This window comes from Myotis nattereri (genome assembly GCF_964212035.1).
Source record: "Myotis nattereri genome assembly, chromosome: 14".
In the NCBI taxonomy this organism is placed as follows: domain Eukaryota; kingdom Metazoa; phylum Chordata; class Mammalia; order Chiroptera; family Vespertilionidae; genus Myotis; species Myotis nattereri.
Window position 1 is genome coordinate 12,183,503 of NC_138089.1, and position 27,351 is coordinate 12,210,853.

General features: G+C 42.8%; 1 protein-coding gene across 1 annotated transcript in view; it reads right to left on the minus strand.

Moving 5' to 3' along the window:
- The window catches only part of ATXN7 (ataxin 7), a 98,555-nt gene that overhangs the window by 29,528 nt on the left and 41,676 nt on the right, over window positions 1-27,351 (minus strand). The window contains exon 3 of the mRNA XM_081106097.1: window positions 22,510-22,614. Within this exon, the coding sequence (XP_080962223.1) occupies window positions 22,510-22,614 (105 nt within the window). The remainder of the gene's footprint in view (window positions 1-22,509; window positions 22,615-27,351) is intronic.

Consider the following 27,351-nt stretch of genomic DNA (forward strand, 5'->3'; position numbering starts at 1 on the left):
AGACACACACAGATGTTTTTAGAGAAAGGACCTTTGGGGAAAAGGCTGCTGCTGCCTGAGCAAAACACAGCCCCTCCATGTGGTTTTGTGAGCCACAGACCTGTGCCACCTGTGACCTCACTGTCCCCATGTTTGGCTCTGGGATACCACGAAATGCTGGCCGGCACTTCTCCTTTGCTAACAGTTATAAAGACTTCTCTCTGTCTTCAGGAACCACAGTGTCACCGGAGTGATGGGACGGAGTATAGCAAGTAATCACCCTGAAACAAACAGGGCCTCACTGAGTTCCACCAAAAATCTACACGTTTCCAGCTACTTTTGGATTTAATCTTTTACCTGTTGGGGGGGGGGGGGGGGAAGCACCCTATACACTCAATGGCTTATCATTATAAGTTTAGCCTCCAGTTTGTTGGACCACGGGCACCTAGTTCAAGCATCAAGTCTTTACAAAAGCATAGCTGTGGTCATATTCTGGGTCTGGGTCACAGTTTTTCTCAAATGAAAGATACAAGGGCATCATCAAAATGCAAAGAAAATTAAGAAAAACAATATGTCCTTACCATTCCAATCCAATTTTTACATACACACAAGACAGTTAAATGAACCTGGTAAAATTCAAACTAGAGTTTTCTTTATTTGTTGTTTTTTTTAATGAAAACTTCTGTGGAGGACCCCCATTCGCCCCCCCCCCGCCCCCCCCCCCCCCGCCCCCAGTACCGCCTTCCCAGGCGCAAAGGCCCAGCAAATCCAAGGTACAATGGGAATGACAGCACCATCTGTGCCAAGAGCTGCGCTGAGGCTGTAAGTCACATCCTTATTGCTATATCCCACTAGTTTTCTATCCTCTCTATTTCACTTTATTCTGGGTGGTGGAGAGGACTGCGAACATGGGAATGCTAACAGAAACCTCAACCTCAGAGAACAGCTCAGAAAGCCTCCTTCAGGAAGCACTCTGCTCTGCTCGTAGGGATGGGTGACTCAGTCCTCAACAATGCCACTGTCTTTGATGCGTTTGCAGCACGTGTTTATTTCTTCTGAAGGGAAACAGTATCTGCCCCACCTACAGCCTGTGGCTGTCAACTAACAGACACCAAAGGCAATACTGAAAAACGAAACCAGAAATGGCAAAGCTAAGAAAGAGTGCCTGACAATAAGGTAAGAGTTTTTAGAAAAATCAATTTTAGGGAATTAACAGCAATCTGATAAAGGTTTAAGATCTGTTTGTATTTAAAGTCCTTCAACCAGTAGCTAAATTTCAACCTCAATTAAAACCATGCGGTCAAGCTCATTATTGCAGAAGGCATGAAATGCGAATCCATCCAGTGAAAAGTAAAGAGCTCAACTGTCACCCAACTTCCTGCCTGCGGAGACATGAGAGAGTTAAGGTAACTTCGGGAAGAGCCTCCCAACCCACCCAAGAAGAATCAGTTTAGTTGTACTGTCTACCTTAATAACAACGGGGAAAAAAGTCTTTCCTGGCAGTCAGTCAGTAATTATATTTTTATACACTCATTTTAAGTTTCTGAATGACTTCCCAGGGTTACTGTTTGTGTTTTGAAGTTGTTTCTCCTCTCAACAGTGTTCTGTTTGAAACTTTGGATTTGAAGTATCAGGCAAAACAGCTTTCAAACATTCTTACAGGAAACACTGTGAGCGCCCTGTCACGAAACCTCACCGCAAGTGAGATAAAAAGCAAACAGTTAAAGCATGCTACAACGTTCCTCCATTTTTAGAGAGCGACGTAACGAATGTTCTCCCTGTTTTGAGATACCGGAGCTGTTTGGTGCAAACCTCAGCATTTCGTTGGAGTTAATAGCAAACTCAAGCCCCGTCTTCATTTGAACTTTGGCCAGATCGCTCAAATGACATTTCAGAATGGCTCCAGTGGACGGCGGCGGCGGCAGCAGCAGCCAATCCCTTCTGTTGCCGTTCCCCACTCTGACCCACCAGCTCTGCAGGCTCTCTCCACTCCGCAGCAGAGCACTCTGGGCCTGCTGGCAGGACAGGACAAATGCCAAGAGGGAAGAGGCCTGTATGAACTCTTCCTGCTCTGCTTGGTTCTGCGTAATGCCAGCAAAGACCTAACCTAAGCCACCTCTGCAGGCTCATCTCGAACTGGGCCCCGAGCCAAGCCCAGCGCAGCCTCTGCAAACTGCCTCGGAAAACTTACCCAGCGGCGCTTTCAGCCCTCGTGTGGGGGAAGGGCCGTTGTGGAGAGGCTTCTTGTTACCTTCCATTCACATAACTTGGTTGTGCTTCATTGCACACTTGCTACTGCAGGCTTACATCATGATTTAGGTCTGCCCACCAACTCCAAATATGCTCCATGTTTGGTCTTATGTAACATTTGCTACTACTGTAAAAAGCACTTGAATTACAAAGGTCCTGGCAGATCAACAGAAAACAAGGGGTGGAGTCTAATTTCATCTAATATGGTCATAGAGGGCGTCCTGGCTGGTGCAAATTACTCCTTCTATTTGAAAAGGCATCTTGCCAAAACTGGGGAAGATGAGATTTATAAATTTAACCTGCTAAAATTTGAATTATTTGCACTCTAATTTTCTGAATACCTCTGAACTGGCACTGCTACTACAAGGTATATTAGAAAATTCACACCATTCATTATACAATTTACATTTAAGCCCCAATAGACCTAGAAGTTTAAAGTTACACATTTGTATAAATATCAGCAAGTCTTCCTCCACATTTTATTTCCTCATGATCTATACTTAAATAAGTTTGTCATATCTAAGCACACTGTTTTTTCTTAAATCTAGTCACAAAAATCTGAACCCATTTTCTGTGCATATTTATAAAATGTCTAATTTCAGAAGAACATACACAGGGATGTTTCAATCACTAGAAGACTAACAAAACTGGATACCTTTTATATTCAAAATCCAAAAAGTTCTCTCAATGGCTCTTTGTAAACAGTGTCTTCCTGGTTTAGGTGTTTCCCTATCTCAGTCCTATGATATTACACTCTCCACATCACTACTTCCCCTCTTGTCAATCATCAAATTTTACTGTCAAACAGACATGGAAAAAATAGCCAACTGATCTGAGTTTTATGATAATAAAGGCTGCACACTTAAAAACAGATTCAGATGCCTGCTAGTTCAGAATGAACAACACTTTCAAATGTCAAGGGGGGGATTCCTCTATAGAATCCCATCACCCCATGCAGAATATTTGGCAACAAGTCACGCATTACATGTGTGGAAAAGATTTGGCCTGGAAGGGGTGAAAAAGGGTTGTGAGACAAAGGAAATGGCTTCTATTAGACCAGACACAAATTCTAAATTGACTCTGAAACAAAAGAATAGCAGCCACATTGCTTTATTTTCATAGCAAGCATTCAGATCCTAACCATGGCAGCAATATTAAGATCCAGAGGGTTTTCTGAAACCCCTCCCCCCCGCCCCCCCCCCCCCCGCAGATTTCTTACAGTCACATTCAAACAAGCAAAACTATGTTGGCCCTTAAGAGACACTAGACAAACACAAGGAAAAAGCCACCAATGACCTTAGAAGGACAGGATGAACAAATCTTTTAAAAGTTAATAAGCAAACGTAAGAATTTTAGGTTAATTCACTGAAGGTTTTCTTAAGCTGGTAGGAAAAAATCCATTGCTGCACTACCTGATTGCAACAGGTCTCAGCACTGCTCACTGCACCCACCCACCTCCCCACGGGCAGCTGAGCCTCCCTGATGCCATCAAATGCAGAAGGGAAGTGAGGCGAGAGGACATTAACAGGCTAGGCCTCGGTGCCACAGCACGGCACCATCAGACCTGCCGCTGGCCTCCCTGCCGCCAGCAGCACTAGTGCTTGCCTTTCTAATGGTCCCTTTTGTAGCTGGTGCCAGTGCAGGGGAAACAATCCTTCAGAGAACCAGCCAATCCATGACACTTTCGGGAAAGCAGTCTTTCTGTAACCTGACAAAAACCAGGGTGAATTTCATCAAACATTCTTAAATGCTACAAGCACATGTCTACATTTAATTTCATATGTAAACAGGAGAGAAACAACTTACATTTACTTTAAGACCTACATCAAAAAAGTGATGAATGATAGTGCACACCAAGAAAATATAATTTTGTGCAATATACACAAAACAAAAACTAGGCATAAAGCTCAAATTAAGCTTTTAAACACACACACCCATCTCAATGTCCAGAGTAAAATATTTAAGCAAATACATCTCTGCTCACTGCTTGGAAAGCACTTACTATTTTCTTCAAACCATTTCCCAATATTCTCTCCAAATAAAGTTTCTATTGACATTGAATCCCCCAATGATGGCTCATATTAAGTGTCCAGGTCTGGGGACATGATCACATTTCTTATTTCTTATGAAAAAATATAGACTATAGACCAGTGGTTCTCAACCTTGGCTGCACATTAGAATCACCTGGGAATCTTTCTAAAATCCTGATTTCTGAGCCTCATCCTCCGGAAATTCTGTTTCTTTGTTATGGGGTGGGGCCACAACATGAGTAACAAAGAAACAGAATTTCCGGAGGATGAGGCCCAGAAATCAGGATTTTAAAAAGATTCCCAGGTGATTCTAATGTGCAGCCAAGGTTGAGAACCACTGCTATAGACTAAAAAAAGACTATAGACTAAAATAACATTTTAATAGACTAACATCCATGCCTTACAGACCAAAACTTATACGCATTGGCTGTGGTGTGGCTGGTGAGCACTCATCAGTTCCACTCTGGTTGCACAAAGGGAGTCCTGAACTGACACAAATTCTCCAGTGAATTAATGCTCTGGAAGCCAACGAGCAGACCAACTGCAGTCAGGAGGGCCGAGGGCTGGGGCTCAGGAGCGGTGGTCTCAGCACTCTCAGCTGGGCAGCCTTGGGCAGGAGACTCCTGTCCTCAGGGTCCGTGGCCTCCCCTGAGAAGCGCTGAGACCACCTTCCTACAGGGCTGTGTGAGGACTAGAGGAGGAAACATGTGGAATGCAGTGCCCAGAACATCCTAAATGCTCAATAAATGTCAGCTTTTACCATTAGAAACAAGGAAACTGACGGTGGGCATCACTTGAAGAAAGGAAGAGTAAGACAGTGGTTCGATCAGAGAAATTAGTGAGGTCTCCAGCAAATCTTGGGATTTCCTAAATCAAATCCCTGAGAAGCCGGCAGAGGTGTCACCTGGTGCTCTGCAGGGCGACAAACACAAACACGCAGTTGGCAGTTGGGCAATGCTGTGTTCCTGTCACTGGCGGCAGCCAGTTCTCCAGTTTACAGGAGCACAACACGTCTCCACTCACCCCACTCACTGTCACAGCAGGCCGGGCGAGTTATAATTGGCCTTAATTGGCACTTACAGGAGCTTTAACATTCCTTACCTGCTACCAAGGAGCACTTGAAAGGGGGAGAAAGTATTTTCAAACTTAGAAATACCAAGCAATTCATTCAGCTGTGGGTCTGCTATCCACAATCAGATTAGCTTCACCAAGAACTATTGCTGTGTCATTACCCAGGATTTATAGGTCCTCACCCCAGAGAGGAGAGGTGGGCCATGAAGTCGAAATGGGCTATTTCATGTTGGGGGCTAAGAGCACCACAGCCTTCCTCTGGCTGCCATCATCTGACCTTCAGGGCTCTGTCACACTTCATGTTGTCCTCTTTCAACTGATCAGACTGTTCAAAGGCAGACAAAGTTTAACCTCATGGCCTGATTTATATAGGCTTTGTGTTAACCACAGTCTGACCTCAGCCCAGTCATTACTTGATACACAAAGTGACACTGTTAAAAGGCGACAAAATCGCCCAGCTGTTTTGGCTCCATGGATAGAGCGTTGGCCTGTGTACTAAAGGGTCCCAGGTTCGATTCCAGCCAAGGACACATGCCTGGGTTGCGGGCTTGAACCCCCTAGTAGGGGGCGGGCAGGAGGCAGCCAATCAATGATTCTCTCTCATCATTGATGTTTCTATTTCTATCCCTCTCCCTTCCTCTCTGAAATTAATAAAACTATTTTTTTAAAAAAGGTGACAAAATCACATTGAATTCGAGGAGGATAAAGAGATCTGAAATAAAACTGGCCCTTCAAGTAATCTCACCCAATCCTTTAGGAGATGACACATGCTGCAAATAGGAATACCAGCATCACAGAACTAGATTTCTTCCCTGAAGGTAAATTCCACAAGAATGAATAGAAATTTTCCAGCAGTGTTGGGAAATGTGCCTGTAATTGTTTAAATGAACATTTAAAAAAATCATCACTTATTTTGAAAGTGCTCTGCCTCATTTACTAGTCCTATCTAATAATAGACAAACATGGTAATTGACCGTACCTTCGCTACGCCTCCCATAGGCTAATCAGCATGATATGCAAATTAACCACCAACAAAGATGGCGGTTAATTTGCATACCGCAGGCAGGGCAGGACAGCACCATCCCACCTGCCCTGCCACCATCCGGGCCTGCTATCTGCGATCCTGGGCGGGGGGTCACATGTGCAACCGGACCTGGGGCGGCAGGGCAGCAGCAATTTGCTGGCCCACCCAGGTGTCCCGTGTGTGACAGGGGCCACACCCCAACCCCAGGAATGGCCCTGCTCTGTGAGTGACTGGGGCGGGGCCCCAACACCCTGGTCGACCCTGCCCTGTGCGCGACTGGGGGCAGCACCCCAACCCCAATTGGCCCTACCCTGTGCATGACCCAGGGAGGTGGGGCAGGCACCTAGAGATCAGGCTTGCCATCTGCCACCCGGGGAGAGGGCCTAAGCCAGCAGGTGGTTATCTCCTGAGGGGTCCCAGACTGTGAGAGGGCACTAGTGGGGCTGAGGGATACCACGCCCCACCCTCAGCCCCCCCCCCACCAGTGCACACATTTTTGTGCACCGGGCCTCTAGTCTACACTAATAAAAGAGAAACATGGTAATTGGCGTACAACCGCTACCCTTTTCATTGGCTAATCAGCGAGATATGCAAATTAACTGTCAGCCAAGATGGCAGCCGGCAGCCAGGCAGCTTGAAACTAACATGAGGCTTGCTTGCCTCAGTGACGGAGTATCGTTGGAGGAAACCAACGTTCCCCGCCTGCGGCTGCAGGCCTCTGAGCAGGTAGTTTAAGAAACATTGTAACAAATACCACCAGACTTCAGCCAGCAGATTCAGAACATTGTAAGCAAAGGCCAGAAACCTACTTTCAGCCGCGTGGAGGCCTAAGAGCTGGAGCCAAGCCTCAAGGTAAAGCTGGCCCAGAATAAAAAGAAAAAAAAAAGAAAAAAAGGAGCGTTTGGGAGCTACAGTCCCGGCCTGAAAACAGCCCTCAGCCCCTCACCCAGACTGGCCAGGCACCCCAGTGGGGACCCCCACCCTGAAGGGTGTGTGACCAGCTGCAAACAGCCATCATCCCCTCACCCAGACTGGCCAGGCACCCCAGTGGGGACCCCCACCCTGATCCAGGACACCCTTCAGGGCAAACCAGCCGGCCCCACCCATGCACCAGGCCTCTACCCTATATAGTAAAAGGGTAATATGCCTCCTGGCACCGGGATCAGTGTGACAGGGGGCAGTGCCCAAACCCCTTGATCGCCCTGCGGCTCTGTGTGTGACAGGGGGCAGGGCCCCAACCCCCTGAGCAAGCCCTGCTCTATGCCTGATAGGGGGGAGCTCCCCAACCTCCCCCCACCCCATGGGCCCTGCTCTGTGTGTGACGGGGTAGAGCCATAACCTCCCCATTGGCCCTGCCCTGAGTGTGAGAGTGGCGGCGCCCCAACCCCCTGATCGGCCCTGCTCTGTGGGTGATAGAGGGCGGTGCCCCAACCCCCTGATGGGCCCTGCTCTGTGTGTGACGGGGGCAGCGCCCCAACCCCCTGATTGGCCCTGCTCTGTGCGTGACAGGGGGTGGTGCCGCAACCTCCCCATCGACCCTGCCTTGAGTGTGACAGGGGACGGTGCCCCAACCCCCCAATTGGCCCTACCCTGAGCGTGACTGAGGGTGGCATCACAACCTCCCAATCCACCCTGCTCTGAGCCCGACCAGGGGCTGAACCTAGGGATTGGGCCTGCCCTCTGCCACCCGGGAGCAGGCCTAAGCCAGCAGGTCATTATCTCCCGAGGGGTCCCAGACTGTGAGAGGGCACAGGCCGGGCTGAGGGACCCCCCCTCCCCCCCGAGTGCACGAATTTTTGTGCACCGGGCCTCTAGTATATATATAAAAGCCTAAGCGACCAAACGACTGAATGACGGAATGACCAAACGACCGGTCACTATGACGCACACTGACCACTGGAGGCAGATGCTCAACGCAGGAGCTACCCCCTGGTGGTCAGTGCGCTCCCATAGCGGGAATGCCGCTTGGCTGATGGACCACCAGCGGCCCAGCAGCCTGGTGGCAGCCAATCACTCCCTCAGTCGTCCTGCAGGGCCAATCTCTGGAGAACCGGGCCAGGCACCGACGGACAGCACAATCCCATTGCTGTCCACAGGCCTCCTAGAAGTTGACCCCAGGCACCATGGCTGCTTCCCCTCCCTAAACACTCCTCAAGGAAGAAACAATATAAAAGCGGCCGCCAGGTTGCTCCCGACAACTGGTGTGAATGTCAGCGGGACAGATCTGGATCCTGGGCCAGCAAGGGCATCCCACCGTCTGCCTGGAGGGCTGATTGCGTCCTGCACCCCCCAAACCCCCTCAGGACAGGCACCAGATGCAGGGCTCACGACTGGTGAGCACTGCTGCTGCTGCTGCTGCGTGAGCCTCTCCCAATCACAACTGACTGGGTGAAAGCCTGCGGCAGGCGCAGTGGGGCTGGGATGAGCGGGAGTGGCAGGCAGGAGCAGCAGGTGGAGTTGGACTGCCGGTTTCGGCCTGATCCCCACAGGCTACCCTGAGAGACCCCCAACAATGCATGAATTCATGCACCAGGCCTCTAGTATCATTAATACTCAAACTTAGAAGCTACATGCCTCTCTGGTAGTAATACAGTTTTTAGAGAAATTTACTTCAAAGTCAGATTACAATTAAGCATATCTGTGTGCATGTGCCTGTGTGTAGAACAATGTAAGAGGCTTCAGAAAAAGAAATGGATTTGGAAAAATAAATAGAACACCTATTCCTGGTGGAGATAATCTCAGACATGGCTAGTAGAGATATAAAGTCTTACAGCCTTTTTGGGAAACACTCTAATAGCAGCTATTAACAATACAAATAAATATCCTTTCTGACCCAGGAAACTCCATCCCATAGAGAAAAATCACCAGCAGTTGAGGGCATCCATAGCAGGGTAGTTACTGCTGCTTTGTTCAGAGGTAAAAAATAGGAAACAAGGGGAGGCCAGGGGATTGTCAAGGGCGGGGGGGGGGGGGGGGGAAGGAGACATATGTAATACTCTTTGTAATACTTTAAGCAATAAAACAATTAAAAAAAAAAAAAGGAAACAAAGTCAGTGTCCACAGAGGGTGTGGCTGAGGAGGGCCTGCACAGCATACCTTAGAACAGTAAGCAATCATTAAAAAGAGGGGATTAGTGTTAACTCTATCATGTGTGATTGGGGGTTTACTGTTTGTATCTTACCGGGTGTACTGGTTAATAATGCGGATTTTTTGTCAATAGCTGGAGTTACACACATGTTGATATATATGCGATTTGATATTTATGCTATTCTGTTGTATTGACAACAAGCTTCAAAACTTCATATGTCAAATTTGCTGAAGGTGTTAACATCATAGATATTTTTACGCTTAAAAATGTCGAATTTGTGCCAAAAAAAGAGCATTTGCGGGAAGTTTTAATTCATTACTTCATTTTAAAGAAAAAGTTATCGGATACTTCAGGAAGCTTATGGTGAACATGCTCCATTTCAAGACACTTGTGAGCGCGGGTTTACACGCTTTAAAAGTGATGATTTCGATGTAAAAGACAAAGAACGTGCAGGTCAACCAAAAAAGTGTGAAGCCCAACAATGACAAGCATTACTGGATGAAGGTGCGTGTCAGACTCAAAACAACTTGCAGAAGGATTAAACACTGCTCAGCAAACAATTTCCGATCGTTTATAAGCAATGGGAAAGATTTTAAAGGAAGGAAAATGGGTGCCACATCAACTGAACGAAAGACAAATGGAAAACAGAAAAGTCATCAGTAAAATGTTGCTTCAATGGCACGAAAGAAAGTCTTTTTTGCATCGAATTGTGACTGGCGATGAAAGGTGGATTTATTTTGAGAATCCCAAACACAAAATCATGGGTTGATCCAGGTCAACCATCAACATCGACTGCAAGGCCAAATCGCTTCGGAAAGAAGACAATGCTCTGCATTTCATGGGATCAGGAAGGTGTGGTGTATTATGAGCTTCTAAAACCAGGTGAAACCATTAATACTGATCACTACCGACAACAAGTAATCAATTTGAACCACGCTTTGATCGTGAAACGACCAGAATGTGCCAGAAGACATGGCAAAGTTACTTTGCTTCATGATAGCGCACCATCACAGACTTCAAAATCAGTTAAAGACACATTAAAAGATCTTGCCTGGGAAGTATTAACCCACCCACTGTATTCACCAGACCTTGCTCCTTCAGATTACCACTTGTTCTGATCGATGGCACATGCACTTTCTGAGCAGCACTTCAAAACGTACGAAGAAGTGGAAAATTGGGTCTCTGAATGGTTTGCCTCAAAACAAGAAAAGTTCTATTGGGACGGTATCCACAAATTCCCTGAAAGATGGGGAAATGTGTAGCTAGCAATGGACATTACTTTGAATTCAGCACTTTTGATGTTTCTCTTGAGATTATCGTGTTTTCTTTGACTACAAAATCCGCTGTTATTAACCAGTACACCTAGTAATTTATTTTAAAGTAAGATAATTACCTTCTTTGATATCTCTGTCTGTCTGTCTCTCAAACTTTCAAACACACAAAGGAAAGGGTATACAATTTCTTTGAAGTTCAATTTGATAACTGTTGTCTTAAAAACAAAATGTAGAAGTAAACCTAAGATTGAGATTTTTATACACACAATCTGGAATCAGGAAGCAAATAGCTAAAATTAGGCACAGCCCCCTTGGGGCCCCAAAACCAGTGTGTTTCATGGGCTTGGACTAGATACAGCGGTCGTCAACCAGTGGTCCAAACGGCAACTGCTGGTTTAAGGAAACCTTTGGAACAGCAGCAGCCAACCGGTGGTCCGTGAGGTCCAAAAGGTTGGCGACCGCTGGACTAGAACATGAATGGAAGGTATTATGCCAACCTGGTAGCAGGTGCTACAGCAAGCATGTCAAACTTGGGGCCCACACGAATATCTCTGCAGCTCAGCCAATATAATGGTATGTAAGAAATATTGTTTTTTTAAAAATATATTTTACTGCCGAAACCGGTTTGGCTCAGTGGATAGAGCGTCAGCCTGCGGACTGAAAGGTCCTAGGTTCGATTCCGGTCAAGGGCATGTACCTGGGTTGCGGGCACATCCCCAGTAGGAGATGTGCAGGAGGCGGCTGATCGATGTTTCTCTCTCATCGATGTTTCTAGCTCTCTATCTCTCTCCCTTCCTCTCTGTGAAAAATCAATAAAATAATTATAAAAAAATATATATATACATATATATTTTATTGATTTTACAGAGAAGAAGGGAGAAGGATACAGAGTTAGAAACATCGATGAGAGAGAAACATCGATCAGCTGCCTCCTGCATGCTCCCTACTGGGGATGTGCCCGCAACCAAGGTACATGCCCTCGAACAGAATCGAACCTGAGACCCTTCAGTCCGCAGGCTAACGCTCTATCCACTGAGCCAAACCGGTCAGGGCTAAGAAATGTTTTAATAAAAATTTCATAATTTAATTTTTACAATATCCTGTTATACATAATTAGTAATAATGAACTACAACGGTCTCTAATGACTGATTACTATAATCGTGTTGCATTCATTTCCCTTACGCGCCTTATCGCAGGCACACCATTTCTCTCCACTAATACTAGCAGCGAATATTTTAGCAGCCGATGGCCGTGTCATTAGTCTTGTACTGACTTGTTTGGTGTGAGCAACAGGAAATATTTCGCTTCCGGAGAACAAAAAAAATAGGTTTATTTGCATTATGCTTATTAATTTGTGCAGTTATTCAGTGTCTGGTAAGTTAATGTTCAAGAAAAAACATTAATTTTTATTAAAATGTTCTATTATTTTATGTTAACGATTACTCATTTATTTCAGCCTTTTGTATTCAACATGTCTCTATCAAAATAAACCGATGTTTCTATGAAAACTGAAGCTTTTGTTTTTTTGCGGCCCACATAAACTTAAACCTTGTTTATTTGACCCGTTAGCCTTTGAGTTTGACATGCTTGTATTATAGCATAAGGAAGCAATGAAAACTCCCTCTCCTGGTCATATGTAAGACCACAGCTTCACAGGGTTGAAATAGCAGGTGTGTATGTACCTTTAATAGTCAACATACAAATTAGTCTTGTGAAGTGATTGTCAGGGAAAAAATCTTTTAGCAAGTATAACCAAAATATGATTTATATCCTAAAATGTCCCCTTTAAACTCTGAAGCTCAGCCACGCTAATGATTTATACATGCAGCAGACAGGTCAAGAGCAGCACTGGTGAGTATTAGCAACTTATTTATTGGTGGTGATAGGAAGTCACATTTTCACCGCCCCCTCATGGTGACATGAATCACAAATTACAATAGTTCAATAAGTCACAGTATACTAACCTGAATGGCATCTATGACCGACCTCCATGGAGAATACCTACACAGAAGTACTGACAGACATTCCCAAAGAATGGTCCTAAAGCATTGTGTAATAATGCAATTCTAAAAATCAAAATGTCCGTCAGTAGGGGACTGGTTAAATTAATTTAAATACATTAATAAAGTGGAATAGGCAGTCTTTGAAAAGAAAGTAGATAAGGGGTTAACTTCCAAAATAAAAAAGGAACTCATACAACTTAACAAAAGGAAGAAAAACAATCCAATTAAAAAATGAGCAAAAAACCTAAATAGACACTGCTACAAAGTGGTCATACAGAAGGCCAAGAGACATGAAAAAATGCTCAAAGTCAACCATCAGAGAGATGCAAATTAAAATGACAATGAGGTATCACCTCATACTTGTCAGACTGGCTATCATCAATACATCAGCAAAAGACAAGTGCTGACGAGGTGTGGAGAAAAGGGAACCCTAGTACACTGCTGGTGGGAATACAGACTGGTACAGCCACTATGGGAAAACAGCATGGAGTTTACTCAAAAAAATTAAAAATGGAAGTGCCATTTGACCCAGGGATCCCACTCTTAGGAATATATCCTAAGAAACCTAAAACACCCATCAGAAAGATTATATGCATCCTTATAGCAGCATAATTTACAAAGGCTAAAACTGGAAACAGACAAGCTCCCATCAGTAGATGAGTGGATGAAAAAGCTGTGGTACATTTACACCATGGAATACCATGCAGCTAGAAGGATCTCTTATCCATTGAGACATCATGGAGGGACCTGAAGAGTATTATGCTAAGGAAATAAACCAGTCAGAGAAAATAAGTATCACATGATCTCACTCATGTGTGGAATGTAATGAACAAAATACACTGATGAAGAAAACAGACCCAGAGACATAGAAGCATGGAACAGATACCTAATCTCAGAGAGAAGACAGGAGTAGAGGGGTGGGGAGAGATTAACCTGGGGAACTTATATGCATATATGCATAGTCTGTGGACACAGACAGTAGTGTGGTGAAGGCCTGGGAGGGTTGGGTGTGGGATAGAGGGGGTCAATGCGAAAAAAGGGGGACATCTGTAATACTTTCAACAATAAAGATAAATTTTAAAAATAAAAAGGAGTAATATGCGTTAACATGGAAAAATAAGGCACATTATTAAGTTTCAAAAGTAGGTTTATAACAAATCTAATTTTTCATGTGTGTAAGAAAACAAGAAATTTTCAGCCAAATACTATTTTGCTCAGCCAGGACTGGAAAGCTTCCCAGGGTGCATGGTAAACTGTACCCCTGAGAAGTAAGGTGAAGAAGATTTACTCATTCTGATTGCATAGTTATCCTCCTGTTGTGGGTTACTTTTAAAAAAATGTTTTATTGATTTTAGAGAGAGAGGAAGGGAGAGGGAGAGCGAGATGGAAATGTCAATGACAGAGAAACAGCAGTCAGCTGCCACCTGCACAGCCCCTACCAGGAATCGAGTCTGCAACCTGGGCATGTGCCCCAACCAGGAATTGGACCTGCGACCTCCTGGCGCATGGGACGATACCCAAGCAACTGAGCCACACCGGCCTTACTTTCTTGTTTATTTTTAAAAAATTTAATTGATTTTTGGAGAGAGAAGGGAGAGGTGGTGGGGTGGAGAGCAAGAGCAATGTGAGAGAGAAACATAGACTGGTTCCCTCCCGTACTCACCCAGACCTGGGATCGAACCCACAACCTAGGTATGTGCCCTGACCAGGAATTGAACCTGAAACTTTGGTGTACAGCCAGGGTGGTTAATTGTTTTTTTAAAAAACAATGTATATTACTGTTGTTAATAATAAGAAATATGTGTTTTTGTTTCTTTAATCAGCAAGTTTTTGTTACCCAAATTAGAGCATAAGAAGTCCCAGGCAAGTGCACACATCCTCTTTTGTTTTCTAGCTTATATGACTAAATTACCTATATGACTACAAAAAACAAAAACAAAACAAACAAAATCTCAAAAGAATAAAAAAAGACCCCAAAGTTTGACATCTCTGCAATAATTATTTTCTATTCCTAGAATCTTTAGGGGGAAAAAGCCCATATTCAAATTGAAAGAACCCCACGATCCACAAGCTAAGTAAATTCATCCACTTGCTTGAGCCAAAAACCCCATGAGTCATTCCTCATCCTTTCTTTTCCCATCTCTCTCATCAGTCCAACAGCAGGCCCTGCTGGCTTTCTATTTCCCTGCTGATTCCTATTCCATCCACACCTCAGCCTCTGCTGCAACAATCCAGCTCTCACCTGGCCTAGCACAACACAGCCCACCAATGGTGTCCCAGCTCCCCTGCATTCCATAGACCAACCTGAGTCAGATCAAGACCCTTCCTTGCTCAAAGCCCTCTGGTGACTTCACCTTGCCTATGTAGTCCAATCCTGATTCCTTTTGTGGCTTGCAGGGCGCAGAATCCTCTGGCCCCAGCCCTTCTTTCTCCAACCTTAACCTGGACCCTCCTCCTTGCACACGGCTTTTGTACCTCCTCACTGGTCTTTCTGCCAAATCCATTTCCACCTCCGATCTCTGCACTTCCATGTGGAACACCCGTCCTCCAGATCTTCAAATGGAGGCTCTTGTTCATCATGGGGCTTAAATACCAACTTCTCAGAGCAGCTTTCTTTGACTACCCTTATCTAAAGTGTCTTTCCGCGGCCACTCTTTCTCACATTATTCCTAGCATTTATCACTATCTGAAATAATCTTATTTTACCTGATTTTGTCTTTCTTGCGCCACCCTCCCTAAACAGAATATAAGCTGCATGAAATCAATGACACTGCTTTTCTAGTTCAGTAGAGAGCAATGCCGAGAACAGACAGCAGTACTCAATAAATATTTGTTAAATACACAGATAACATCATTGCCAGTTAGTTTTTAAGAAAGCCTCAAAAACACAGATAAGAAAGACACAGATTTCAGTATGAGAAAAAAATCAATACATTTTATAACTAGAAATGAAAGTGTTGCTCCTACAAATGGTATAAGTAACACCATTAAAAGGTGCCTGCTTATTACACAACAGGAAAAAGATAAAATCATATCAGCACTATTTGGCTTATGGCAAAGAAAAATGTGAATTCACTGCATTCACTTTACATCATGCTACTGAGTGACAAGGAGCTTAGGTCAAATGGTCAACTGGGAATTTCCTTCGAGAGTTAAAGTAGCGTCCACCTTGACACGGTTCACGTTTTGATGCGCCTGCTCTGGTTAGCTCCCTTCCCTGGCTCAGCCCCCAACTGCTGCAGGAAGGCCTGGCAAGGTGTTTCCGAAGCAAAAGAGCCAAGTATTTTTTGGCTCTGCAACAAGTTTCAACCTTTACACTGACTGCAGAAATAAATATGCCAACCAATTCTCTAAAGAAGCTACAAAATGTTATGAGGCTGTAACAAAAAGAGGAGGAGTTTGGCTTTGACTAGCTACTATGATTTAGGGTTAAATAAAGTAGAACACTCTGAAGAGAAATCTAAGGATTGGACTACAACAAATATCTATCTACTATCATTATGTCTTCAAATTACTACATGTTCTCTCTGAGATAATGGGTTAACAATGCTGACCCAGCTACACTAAGCAAAATTAAAATTCTACCAGAGCTAGAACATGTCACTAGGATAATTTTGTGAAAGGTGACATTCATTACATCTTCTCTAGGTTTTCTTTTAACTCCATACATCCTTATTATACACAAGAAAAATAGATATGAGTTGTCAGAAAACCTGCCCTAGTATATTAAAAAAAAATCCTATTAGTTTATTGATTCGAGAGGGAATGAAGAGAGAGAGAGAAGAGAGAGAAGAGAGACATTGATTTGCTGTTCCACTTATTCACTGATTGCTCCTTGCATGTGCCCTGACTGGGGATCGAACTCACAACCTTGGCTATCTGGATAATGCTCTAACCACTGAGCATCGGGCCCAGGGGTGGCCTGGTACATTTTATCTGTATGAATGAAATTTAATTTAGGAGTTTTATCTGTAAACTGGGAATAAAACCATCCATTCAGTGGGTCTTTAAGAATAGGAAATGAGGTAATACATGCACTTTGTAAATCATCAAGTGCTATTAAAAATTACTATTAGTCTCTGAAATTTTAAATGAATGCCAATCCTAAAAAGATTAACTATCACTGATGTTTCAAAGTAGAAAATACCTAGATAATAAAAATATAGTGGCCCTGCCAGGGTAGCTCAGTTGGTTATAGTATCGTCTTGATACACCAAGATTGTGGGTTCAATCCCCAGTCAGGGCACGTACAAGAATCAACCAATGAATGCATCAATAAATGGACTTCTCTCTCTCCTTTCCTCTCTTTCTCCTTAAAATGAATAAATAAAATATTTTTTAAAAAATTTAAATTTAGTGGCCAAATTTAGCTAGCATCCTCGAAAAAAAAATTTTTTTTCTTTATCCCAAAACAAAGTTACTAAATAGCCAAATAAAATAACTCATTCAAAATACCTAAAGCTGTTACTCCATGTAATCAATCAGATGGCAAAAATGGAGGTCATTATGTATTAAACAGTTCAGCATCTGCTTTGTGATGTAGATTAGCTTAATTCCAGGATGGCAGTCACTGCTCAACTGTGTGAAGTGTCAACAGGAGGAATCAGCATTTTTCCAGAACCAGCCCACAGGATCTCACAGAGTAAGACTCAGTTTGCTCTTATGCTACTGTTCTTTGAAACCCATTAATTAGCTTTAAAAGTATGAGCAATTTCTATTTACTCATCCTCTGATAAAAAGGACATTTTAGGAAAATAGAACTTATGCAAGTGGAGAAAACTATAACATCGCAGCAGTGTTTCTGCTAAAGCTACTTTCACAACATTATGGAAAAGCCACATTTATGACATCCCTCCCTGTGAGCAGAAGTCTGAGAGTGGGTGGGGCAGATGTTTTACACTGAGGCCAGATTACAATGCCACTGACAGCAACTGGTAGGGGCTCAATGCATAAAATCAATAGAAAAATGGTAAGGGGTGTTTATCTATATTCCTTTTGCAGATCAACATGAGATTCGAGGATTCTGCTTCCTAGGTGTGCCATTTGCTAGAGCTAAGGTTCGCCCTCAGTGGAGACCTCCCTAAACAGAAGAGGAAACCAAATCCAATAGCTGGTGTTTCCCAAAACATTGAGTAGCTATCACTCCCCAACTTTAATAACATTAAATTGCAAGTGAAAAGTTACTCCCTTTCCAAATTTCTTTCAATTCTTCTGATAACATCACACTAGCACGTGGATTTCAACAAAGAGAGCAGGCCTAGGGCTCTGAGCTGGCACTAGCAAGAGCATCAAAGAATTTTATGATCAAAGAAAAATATTAAGTGGAATTAAGTAAACAAATCATAAAGATGGAACCCAATGGATCAAAATTGAGAAAAGGTGGCAGAGGCACCTGTGATTTCAGAGGTCTTGCTTTGGGACTCAGGGCTGAGCCAAAAGGTGAATCAGTGGGTCAGCCTGACTAATATGAGGCAAAATACTTCAATGGCTGACATTCGAGCTGAGTTTCAATTAATTACAGAGATTCTAACTATGGCACCTGTCTGAGCTGAATTAACACCACTCACTTATTTCACCCAGATAAAGATCACCCCATGTCTGCATAAGAGAGGTTAAGAGAGACTGAGGTATTCTTCATAAGCAAACTCAAAGAGAAGCAGCAGAGCACAGAGCACTTGGAGCTTATCAGAATCACCTGGGAAACTCTTTCAACCCCAGAGGCACCCACACGTCATCAGTTGGTCCTACCTATTCAGACCCATAGTAAATGTATGTAAATAGGACTACACATTTTGTGCTATTCAGTAGCCAATTTATGCCCAACACATTTATCACTAACTGATTAGCTGAGATTCCCAACTTAGGTGTTTCTGGCCCTAGGAATTTCACCATCTCAGCCCTCCTCCATACTAAAAGTTTTAGAGACAATGTGCCATTTCCAGCATATAATACAGTTAAAAACCAGTTTAAGAAAACAGGGCCTCCTGTCATGCCATCTTGCTAGACTCAACAAATCTCTGAGTGCGGACCTGTGTTGGTCTGACTCAACAATCAGACTATGTGAAACTGGACGTGCCAAAATGACACTACCTCACTCACCATCATTGCTCACATGGAAATCCTGGTTAACTGTTAACTCCCAAAAAGCAGCTTAGCTAGCAAAAAAGTTGTGGCCTCTTACTACTCTGGATAATAAGCTGCTCACCAATTCAGAACATTACCACCAACATCAACTGGTTTACAAGTCTCGCTGAATGGCAGCTTCCTTCCCTGTGCTGGCAGCAGCAGTTTTAAGGTTACTGCCTGTTGGATTTTGAAGCAACTGCTCATTTGTTCATAAAAGTCACAGATAAATATCAGCAATACATGAATTCACAGAAGACTGCCCACAAATTTTCATCAAAAGATAAGAAAGTAGAATCCCTCCCTTGGCAGGTATGGGTTCTTCCTAACTTGTAAAAATGGACTGCCATGGCCACCGGAAAAGATTCTGAATTTGAAAACCTTTTTCTGGTGTTAATTTTGGGAAGGAAACGAGTAAGAATGAAATTACAATAAAAAAAAGAATGGGTTTCCAAATTACTTTTTCCTGTTATAACCCCTGTCCCCCAAGACAAAGAGACACTGGCAGCCTTGGGAATAGGTTCTTGGTTCTGGGAGCATGCCCACCTCTCCTTCCCTCCAGGTGAGGAGGTGTCACTCCCAAGCCACTCCAGGGACACCACATGGTGGCTCCCTCCACTCCTGCAGTTGTCCCCAACCCCTCACACCTAGCCATCTCCAAACCTCCTGCTTATTCCATCAGCCTTTTCCTTGGCTGCTGCCTCAAATATGGAATTCCTTCCACATATCCCAGCTGGATTCTGCACTTGGTCATCATCTTTCTGCCAAGGATTCTTCTCTTCTACAACTTTAATATTTTCCTTGCCACTAGAGGGACCAAAGTGCTCTACCCAGTGGCTTTATCAATCACATCTCCTGAGTAGCCACAGAAGGCATTTGAGTATGTGAATCTCGAATTCACATCTGCTCATTTACACATTTGAAGTTAACACAATTCCTTTGTCATTCAAAAGTATCTTATTAGAAGACATTGTGTGTACTAGGTACTGGTAGAGACAAAGGGTAGAAATATGATTTTAAGACCCTCCCTATTTCCACCTCCTGCTATACATTGATGTTCTAAGAGAGACAGAGGAAAATAAAGAAAATCATCTCCATAAAATGTGCTGTAACAACTGTGTGAAGTGTTTCTGAAGAGGGGACCAAAAGAGTCCCCTTTCTGCCTAAGGATGTCCTGGAAGAGGCTACATACACCTTTAAGTGGGCCTTGATCTGAACTGCAGTTTTCACACTCCCCTCTTTCCCACCTCACTCCCAATCCACTCTGCCCTTAATCCCGAAGGACCACTAAATTGCATCACTCTGGTGCTAAAAAACCTGTAAGTCTCCCCTAGCACATCAAGGCCGGAGGTGTCTGATGGGCACTGAGGCTCTCTGTGCTAGTCCCAGCCTGCCTTTGCACAGAGATCTTGCACATATGGGTACATCAGCTCCAGCCAATGAAGACTCCATATAGTACATTCTAGACAGCCTGGAATTTTCTGCTTCTGCACTTGCTCATATCACCCCAGGTGCCAACCAGGGGCCACCAAATACGGCTGTTCAGTGCACAAATCGTGCCGCTCTAAGTGGCAGCACTCTCTAGCCCCATCATGATACTTCCCATTTTAGGGGATTATAGGTGATTTTCTAAAAAGTACTTTCTGCATTTTCCACAATGAACAGGTATTATATGTCTAAAAACTGAGAAGGGAAATTGCATGTGGGAAAAAGAATCCATTTTACTCTTCAGAATAGCCTGCTGTAAGGCTCTTTTCTCTAAGAAGCCTTCTGTGAGTTACTCAACAAGAAGCAATCTGTGCTCTTCCTATTCTTAACACCGTGGACTGTTTTATGACTTCAAACACACACCTTCCTGTATACACATACAGTTGTACCTTTATTTCTCTCTGACCTATTATGTGTCAGGCACTGTATGAAGAGTTTTACACTTGCTGTTCCATTTAATCCTCACAGGGAACCTATGAGGTTGCTATTACCATTCCCACATTATAACAAAGGAAGCCAAGGTTGGAAGACTTGTTCAAAGTAAAGAACTAGCCTATAGTTCTTGCAAGTTTAAAAACAGTCTACTGGATTTAAATTTAAATCCAGGCTTCAAAATCCTTACTCCAAATACTTGCCAACTGACCAATTGCTTCTCCAATACTAGCCTCTGAAAGCCTTAAGCAGGAAGACAATATCTTACTCATCTTTGTACTCTCTCTGTGCCCACCCCAGGGCCTCATCCACAAGCAGAAACTCAAAGAACCTTCTTACAATTACATAAAATATCTATCCCTTGGGGGGAAATGGTGGGATGTTGCTTATGATGGTATGACTCTTAAACAACTGCTGTCCCGACAGCAAGCTCTGAAGGTTTTAGCTTCAAAATGTACCTCAAAGCTCTGCTGTCTCCCCAGCTCTACTGCCCACCTAAGCCTTAGTCTATTATCATCTCCTGCTTTTGACTATTCTCCCTGCTTCCCCTCTTCTCCCACATGTATAAGTGCGGTGGGCCTGTTACTCCCCACACAAACCATCCAATAGCCCACAAGCTGCTTCTTACTCTGGCACAGAAACTGTGTCTGATCAGGGTCCCTGCCTGTAAAGCCAGACTTTTCTAGTCTCTACTTCCTTCCACTAACCACCCTGCAGCCACACTGGCCTTCTTCAGGCTGTGCAACGGCTCTTCTCTCTGTATTGAATGCTCTTATTCCAGGTGGTCACATGGTGGCTCCCTCATCACTTAGGGCTCAGGTCACCAGGCGTCACCTTCTCTGAGGCTTTACTTAAACACTATCAAAGAAGGACCCCCACTGTGGTATTCTCTGCCTAGTGCTTGCATTTGTGGGAGTGAGGAAAATGAGGAAGAACCTGCAGTTATTTTAAAATGTTTCTCGTTAGTTTTGTCTATTTCTCCAGCAAGAGTTTAAACTCCACAGAGTTAAGAATCATACTACGAGGTGGGTATTCAAATACTTCTGAGTTTTTAGTGAACCAAACTGAGTACGAAACTAAGCTTTATGATCAGAATTTCATTTTAAACATGTTAGGTGGCATTCTGGCAATGCAAAAGAACGTTATTTGGATCCTTTTGTGACTAAACACCGAGGTAACAGGCTTGGAGACTGAAGCCCAGGGATGGCTCAGGGAGGTGCATGAAACCTGATGTCACAATGCGGCATTCTAAGTATGTATGTAATTTTGATAGGGAAAATGTCATCGCTTCAACTCATTCACAAATTAGAACATGACAGTAAGTTCAACTTAGATCTACTGAACTTGGAAGTTTCAAATTCACATTTCCTAAAAAAAAAAAAAAAAAAAAAAAAAAGGCCATGTCTCCATATTGGGAATATATTTATAATTTTACCAACCACTAAATCCCCAACTTCAGGATCTAGAAGGAAACAAACCTTTCACTATACTGATGCAATATTTCAAAAGAGATTTTATAAGATACATTTTCTTTTTGTATAATTTCAATAAAATACAGAAAATGCACACCACTTTCAAGAAAATACTCAACATCTGACAGGCATTAACCCATTCAATGAATCAGAAAGCCTACCTCCTGACAGGGGGAGGGATTATATTCCACCTGGGCTGTTGCTGGCCTTCAGTTTTTAATCCTGCTTTACCTTTTACCTCCTAATAATGATTTTTAAATGATTAAGCACTTACCATAATGTGACTGAAATGCCTGCGGTTTGACAACCTGATTGCAGTCGTTACACACCACCAAGTAGAAATCATCGTGGGCTGGACAGAGACCAAATATTGGCATGTCTGCAAAAAAGAAAGAGAGCATCACTCACTTCTCTGATCAATATGAAACTATTTGGGGTGGCAGTACTTTCTAAAGGAGCTGCCTTAAGATAAAGTGCACCAGGAAAAATGTTACTCCAGTTTAAAAGTAACTGATGTGACACACCAGGATTATTAAGAGAGAAATCAATTCAGGCTTACAGAAACACTGTTACAAAGGGTTAAAATAAAATGCACCCTAAATCATCAGTATCCGGTAAAAGGGACATATCTATTGAAATGCAAACAATAAATACATTTGTACAATACAGAAGTTTAGACGAACTCTATTCAGGGTTATTGGAAAGACTCTGCAACCATCCTATATAATAAAGAGGCAATATGCAAATTGACCCTCACTCCATCACACAGTCACAAGATGGCTGTGCCCACAGCTGAGGCAGGGTTCCTGTAACACAAGATGGCTTTGCCCACAGCGGAGGTGGGGTTCCCATAATAAGCGATCAGCAATCTGAAGCTGTGTGGTGCCGGGCTGGGGTGAGGGGACCTGAGGCTGCACCCCCCACCTGGTGGGGCTTGACAGGGGTGGGGCCGGCTGGGTGTGGATCTCGCCCAATGGTGGTGGGGCCAGCCGGGTCTGGGTCTCATGCGATTTCGAGGTGCACACGGGTGGGCAGGGACTTGACTCTGGGTCCCACGGCATGCCCCAGACTCTGACAGGAGGAAGTTTTTCATACACATTTTACTAATTTTCTTTCATATCTGACACTTCTATTATAAGAAAGGGCAAATAGCAAAATTAAAGTATTTTCTCTAATTAATTCCCTTTTAACATGCACAAATTTCGTGCACCGGGCCATTAGTATAAAATGCTTAACAATTCACAAAGCTGAACCACCTAGTGGTTTTATTTGTTTAACTCTGCCTTCTATTCCAGCCACTGGTCTCTGAGTTCTATGAACAGTTAAGAAAGGAAGTAGAGGTTTCACCGAAGAGCAAAATTGCTGGTTTTATCAGTATACAATACAAAAACAATTATCTGTATATACTTTTCTCAGGTCACAACAACCTCTAGTCCTTTTGCTTACATACTGATGCCACTAGGCAGACAGAACTTCAGTACAAACACAGCATTTCATTCAATAACCTAAGTTCAGTTACTAGGACAGAATAAGATACAAGTTGGACTTTTTACAGTAAGAAGTTTATCTTAATTAAGACAAATGGAAAATTTAATTATCTTCATATACATGAAGTGAAAGTAACATAATACTGATAACATACAGGGTATGGCAAAAGTAGGTTTACAATTGTTTATATGGAAAATAATACAATAATTAATAGTAATAAAATAAACTGTGTTTCATGTACTCACAACTGTAAACCTACGTTTGCCTACCTCTGTATGGTTAACTGACCATGAACAATTAATTAACAACAATCTAGGGAAGAGGGCTAACAGTTTAGATCCAGATCTAAATCTTCTAAATATTTCAAAATTGATGATTTTAAACAAGTATTTTATACTATATGTACTATTTATAATATCTGCAATGAGTGGATAACCAGTACATTTCAATTAGGCAAATATTTTAATAGACCAAGTTTAAAGGGGGTAAAAGATCTAAAAAGCTGATCAGCATCTGCTTTCTTTCTCATAAGATTTAATTTAACACTTTCTCCAGCTTGGGTGATCTTGGTGGTTGGTGGTAGAGAAAATGTCCTGAAGAGATGTGAAGTGATGATAATCTCTAACATAAAATTACTAATCTAATATTAGCACATGGCTATAGCTGAAATTTTCTTAAACACCTTCTACCACCCTCAACTGCAGAGATTGCTGGTTATGAATCTGAAAAATACCAGGAACCAACATGATCCTGCGATGCAACAGCAGCACCGAGCAGCTTCCATGTGCTGCTATCTCATTCTGTCCTCACAACTGCCGAGGTGGATACCATTATAAGCTCACTCTGAAGAGGAGGAGACTGATTCACAGAGAGGTGCAGTACTTTGTTAAGTCCAGAGCTGGGATTCAATTCTGACACTGCAATGGCTTGGTTTTGGTCCCTTGAAGAGCAGAGGAATATGATTTCTAAAAATTCCTTCCAGATTCCAACTTCAATAGTTTGAAATGTCAGGGCTGAAAATCTTTGATGCATAAACTTAGTAGATAACATAAGTCTAGTAGACTGCTGACTTCTTTGACTAAGCTTAATAATTTAATGAAAAATAAGAGCCAAACAATGTGCTATTTTCCATGAAAGCATGCCCACACTGAATTAAAACTAAAATATGTAGGGGAAGAGGAAAGGTTATATCCATGGAATGAGCAACATGTAAAAAGTCATTTTCCATGGCTATAGGTTCTTGACATGACATTTCATTTTTAAAAATAAAAATTCAAAGTAATTTACCTTAATTTCCATATACCTCTGTACTAAATGCCTCCGATATAGGATAAATAAAAAGGAAAATATGAATTACAGAAATGGTACAATGTTCATAATTTATAGCTAAAAAGTACAAAACGTCTATAAATATAAAATCACCAATTTCATTAGATATTAACTCAATTAGTTTTATTAATCAAATAGTAGTTAAAACAGCATTAAATCATGCGGTCTCAGTTTAGATTTAGGCCTCTGTGATGTGCTGGTTTTCATGGCTCCCCACAGCACTCAATGTCAAACAATGCTGATTAAAATATATCTCTCTGCCAAATACCAGATACTTCTGGGGACTAGCCAACCCCCACCCCCACCCCACCCCCAGCCCCTTTTATAAATAAGGAAGTTTAAAAAAATAAAAAGGGTTACCAATCCTTTCCAATCATAGAAATTCAACTGGCTACAATGATGACTCTGTAGAAAACTTCGTTTTTGCTTTGACTCATTTGATCCTTTTATTAGACGCAGAAACACTAATTAAACTAAGATAGTGGGGGGTCATTCTGTAAGGGACCAGGAATCTATACTTCTGTAGAAATTCAAGTTCCTCAATAACAAGATCATTTGCAATTGATGATGACAGTAATGATGATAACCATAATGGCAATGAGACAGGCTGGAAAACCAGAACACAGATAGGAAAACTGAGACAGATAGCTAAACAGCAGTTTGCAGCCATCTAGTATCTTCCCTAAACCAAAGACACTTAAGAGCAAAAGGTTTGCACTTCTCCTCCCCAACCAGAGAGAGGGAAAAATAGCTTAAGTCACCCTACTTAAGGAGACGATAGCAGAAATCCAATTAAGTGCCACTTGCCAACCACACCCAAAGACAGATGAAGTTAAGAGAATAAATCTGATTTTGATGAATAGTCTACTGAGATCCTTCCCTAAGACCTCCCCTACACCTAGCCTTTAAAACCCCTTGAAAGGGAAGTCCCACCTCATGCTCTCCCTCCCAGAAGCAGGCCCACACCTTTCCTCTCTCTTCCCCTTTTATCCCCCACTAGACATGTGTCTCTTAAACTCTAGGAACCCCAGAGGCTGGCTGCCCTGGGCAAAGCCCCTGAACCTGTCCCCTAGGCCCCTTTTTCTCTGACTTCTTAGCCAAAGCCGCCCAGCCTAGGCTCATTTCCCCACTAGTCCCTCTCCTGTTACCCTAGGCCCCTCCTTGTTTCACTGTTCCCAGCTTTACTAAGTGACTTCTAGAATTCCCTGGACTTGTGTTGTGAAATTTTCCCTGCACGAAGTCAAAAACCCATACACTACTGGCCAGCCCTAGGCAGACCGGCTCAGGGCCTGGTCCCCTTTCCGGTAACAATAAAACAATGGCATTTACTGAGAGACTACTTTGCCAGGCTCAGTGCTAAGCACTTTTTATATGTTTTATCCTCTAATATAATCCCCATTTTACTGATGAACACACGAACTTGTCTAATATCATCCAGCAAGAAAGTACAAGCAGGATACAAACTCGGGTTTGCACAACCTGGCAGCTCAGTTCTCAGTCTGGCTAGCACAGCCCATCTCCCTAAAAAGCCTGCATGTGAGCACACATGCACACACACACTATCCCTGGTGGAAGAAACATGATGTACTTCTAGCTCATCCATGCTACCCTATGAAATCAAGCTCCAGTTATGAAAATCTAAAGCAACTTTAATTTTAGCTTTCTAAATTCTTTACTTTCAGATATCCATATTTGGAAGTAAGCTAGAAGACACAAAATAATTTAAATAAAATGTTGTCTTCACAGGGGAAAATAAACCAAAAACATGAGTTCTATACCCTTTTTCTGCAATAGGACATTCCAGAGGTCCTAGCAACAGAAACAGAATGTGGAATGTTGTGACAACCAGAAACATGAAATAATTTTTGTGGGAGACAAAAATTTTGTTTCTGAATATTTTAATTTTTAAAAAAATATTTTTTAAAAATTTATTGTTTGATTTTTAGAGACAGAAAGGAAGGGGAAGGGAGGAAGGAAGGAGGAGAAAGAGAAAGAGAGAGTAAAACATCGACTTGTTGTTCCACTTACTTATGCACTCATTGGTTGCTTCTTGTATGTGCCCTGACTAGGGATCAAACCTGCAACCCCAAAGCATAGAGATGACACTCCAACCAACCAAGCTACCCAGCCAGCACTGTTTCTGAATATTTTTAAAACATAAATTACAATCAGCCCATCTACAAATTAACATATGAACCTTGTTCAAAAGCAAGCAGGGAAAAGCTTGATTTACTACTGAAAACAAAAGAGTTGATAAAAACAAGTTCCAACTAAGTTAACAAAACTTACAAAATATACT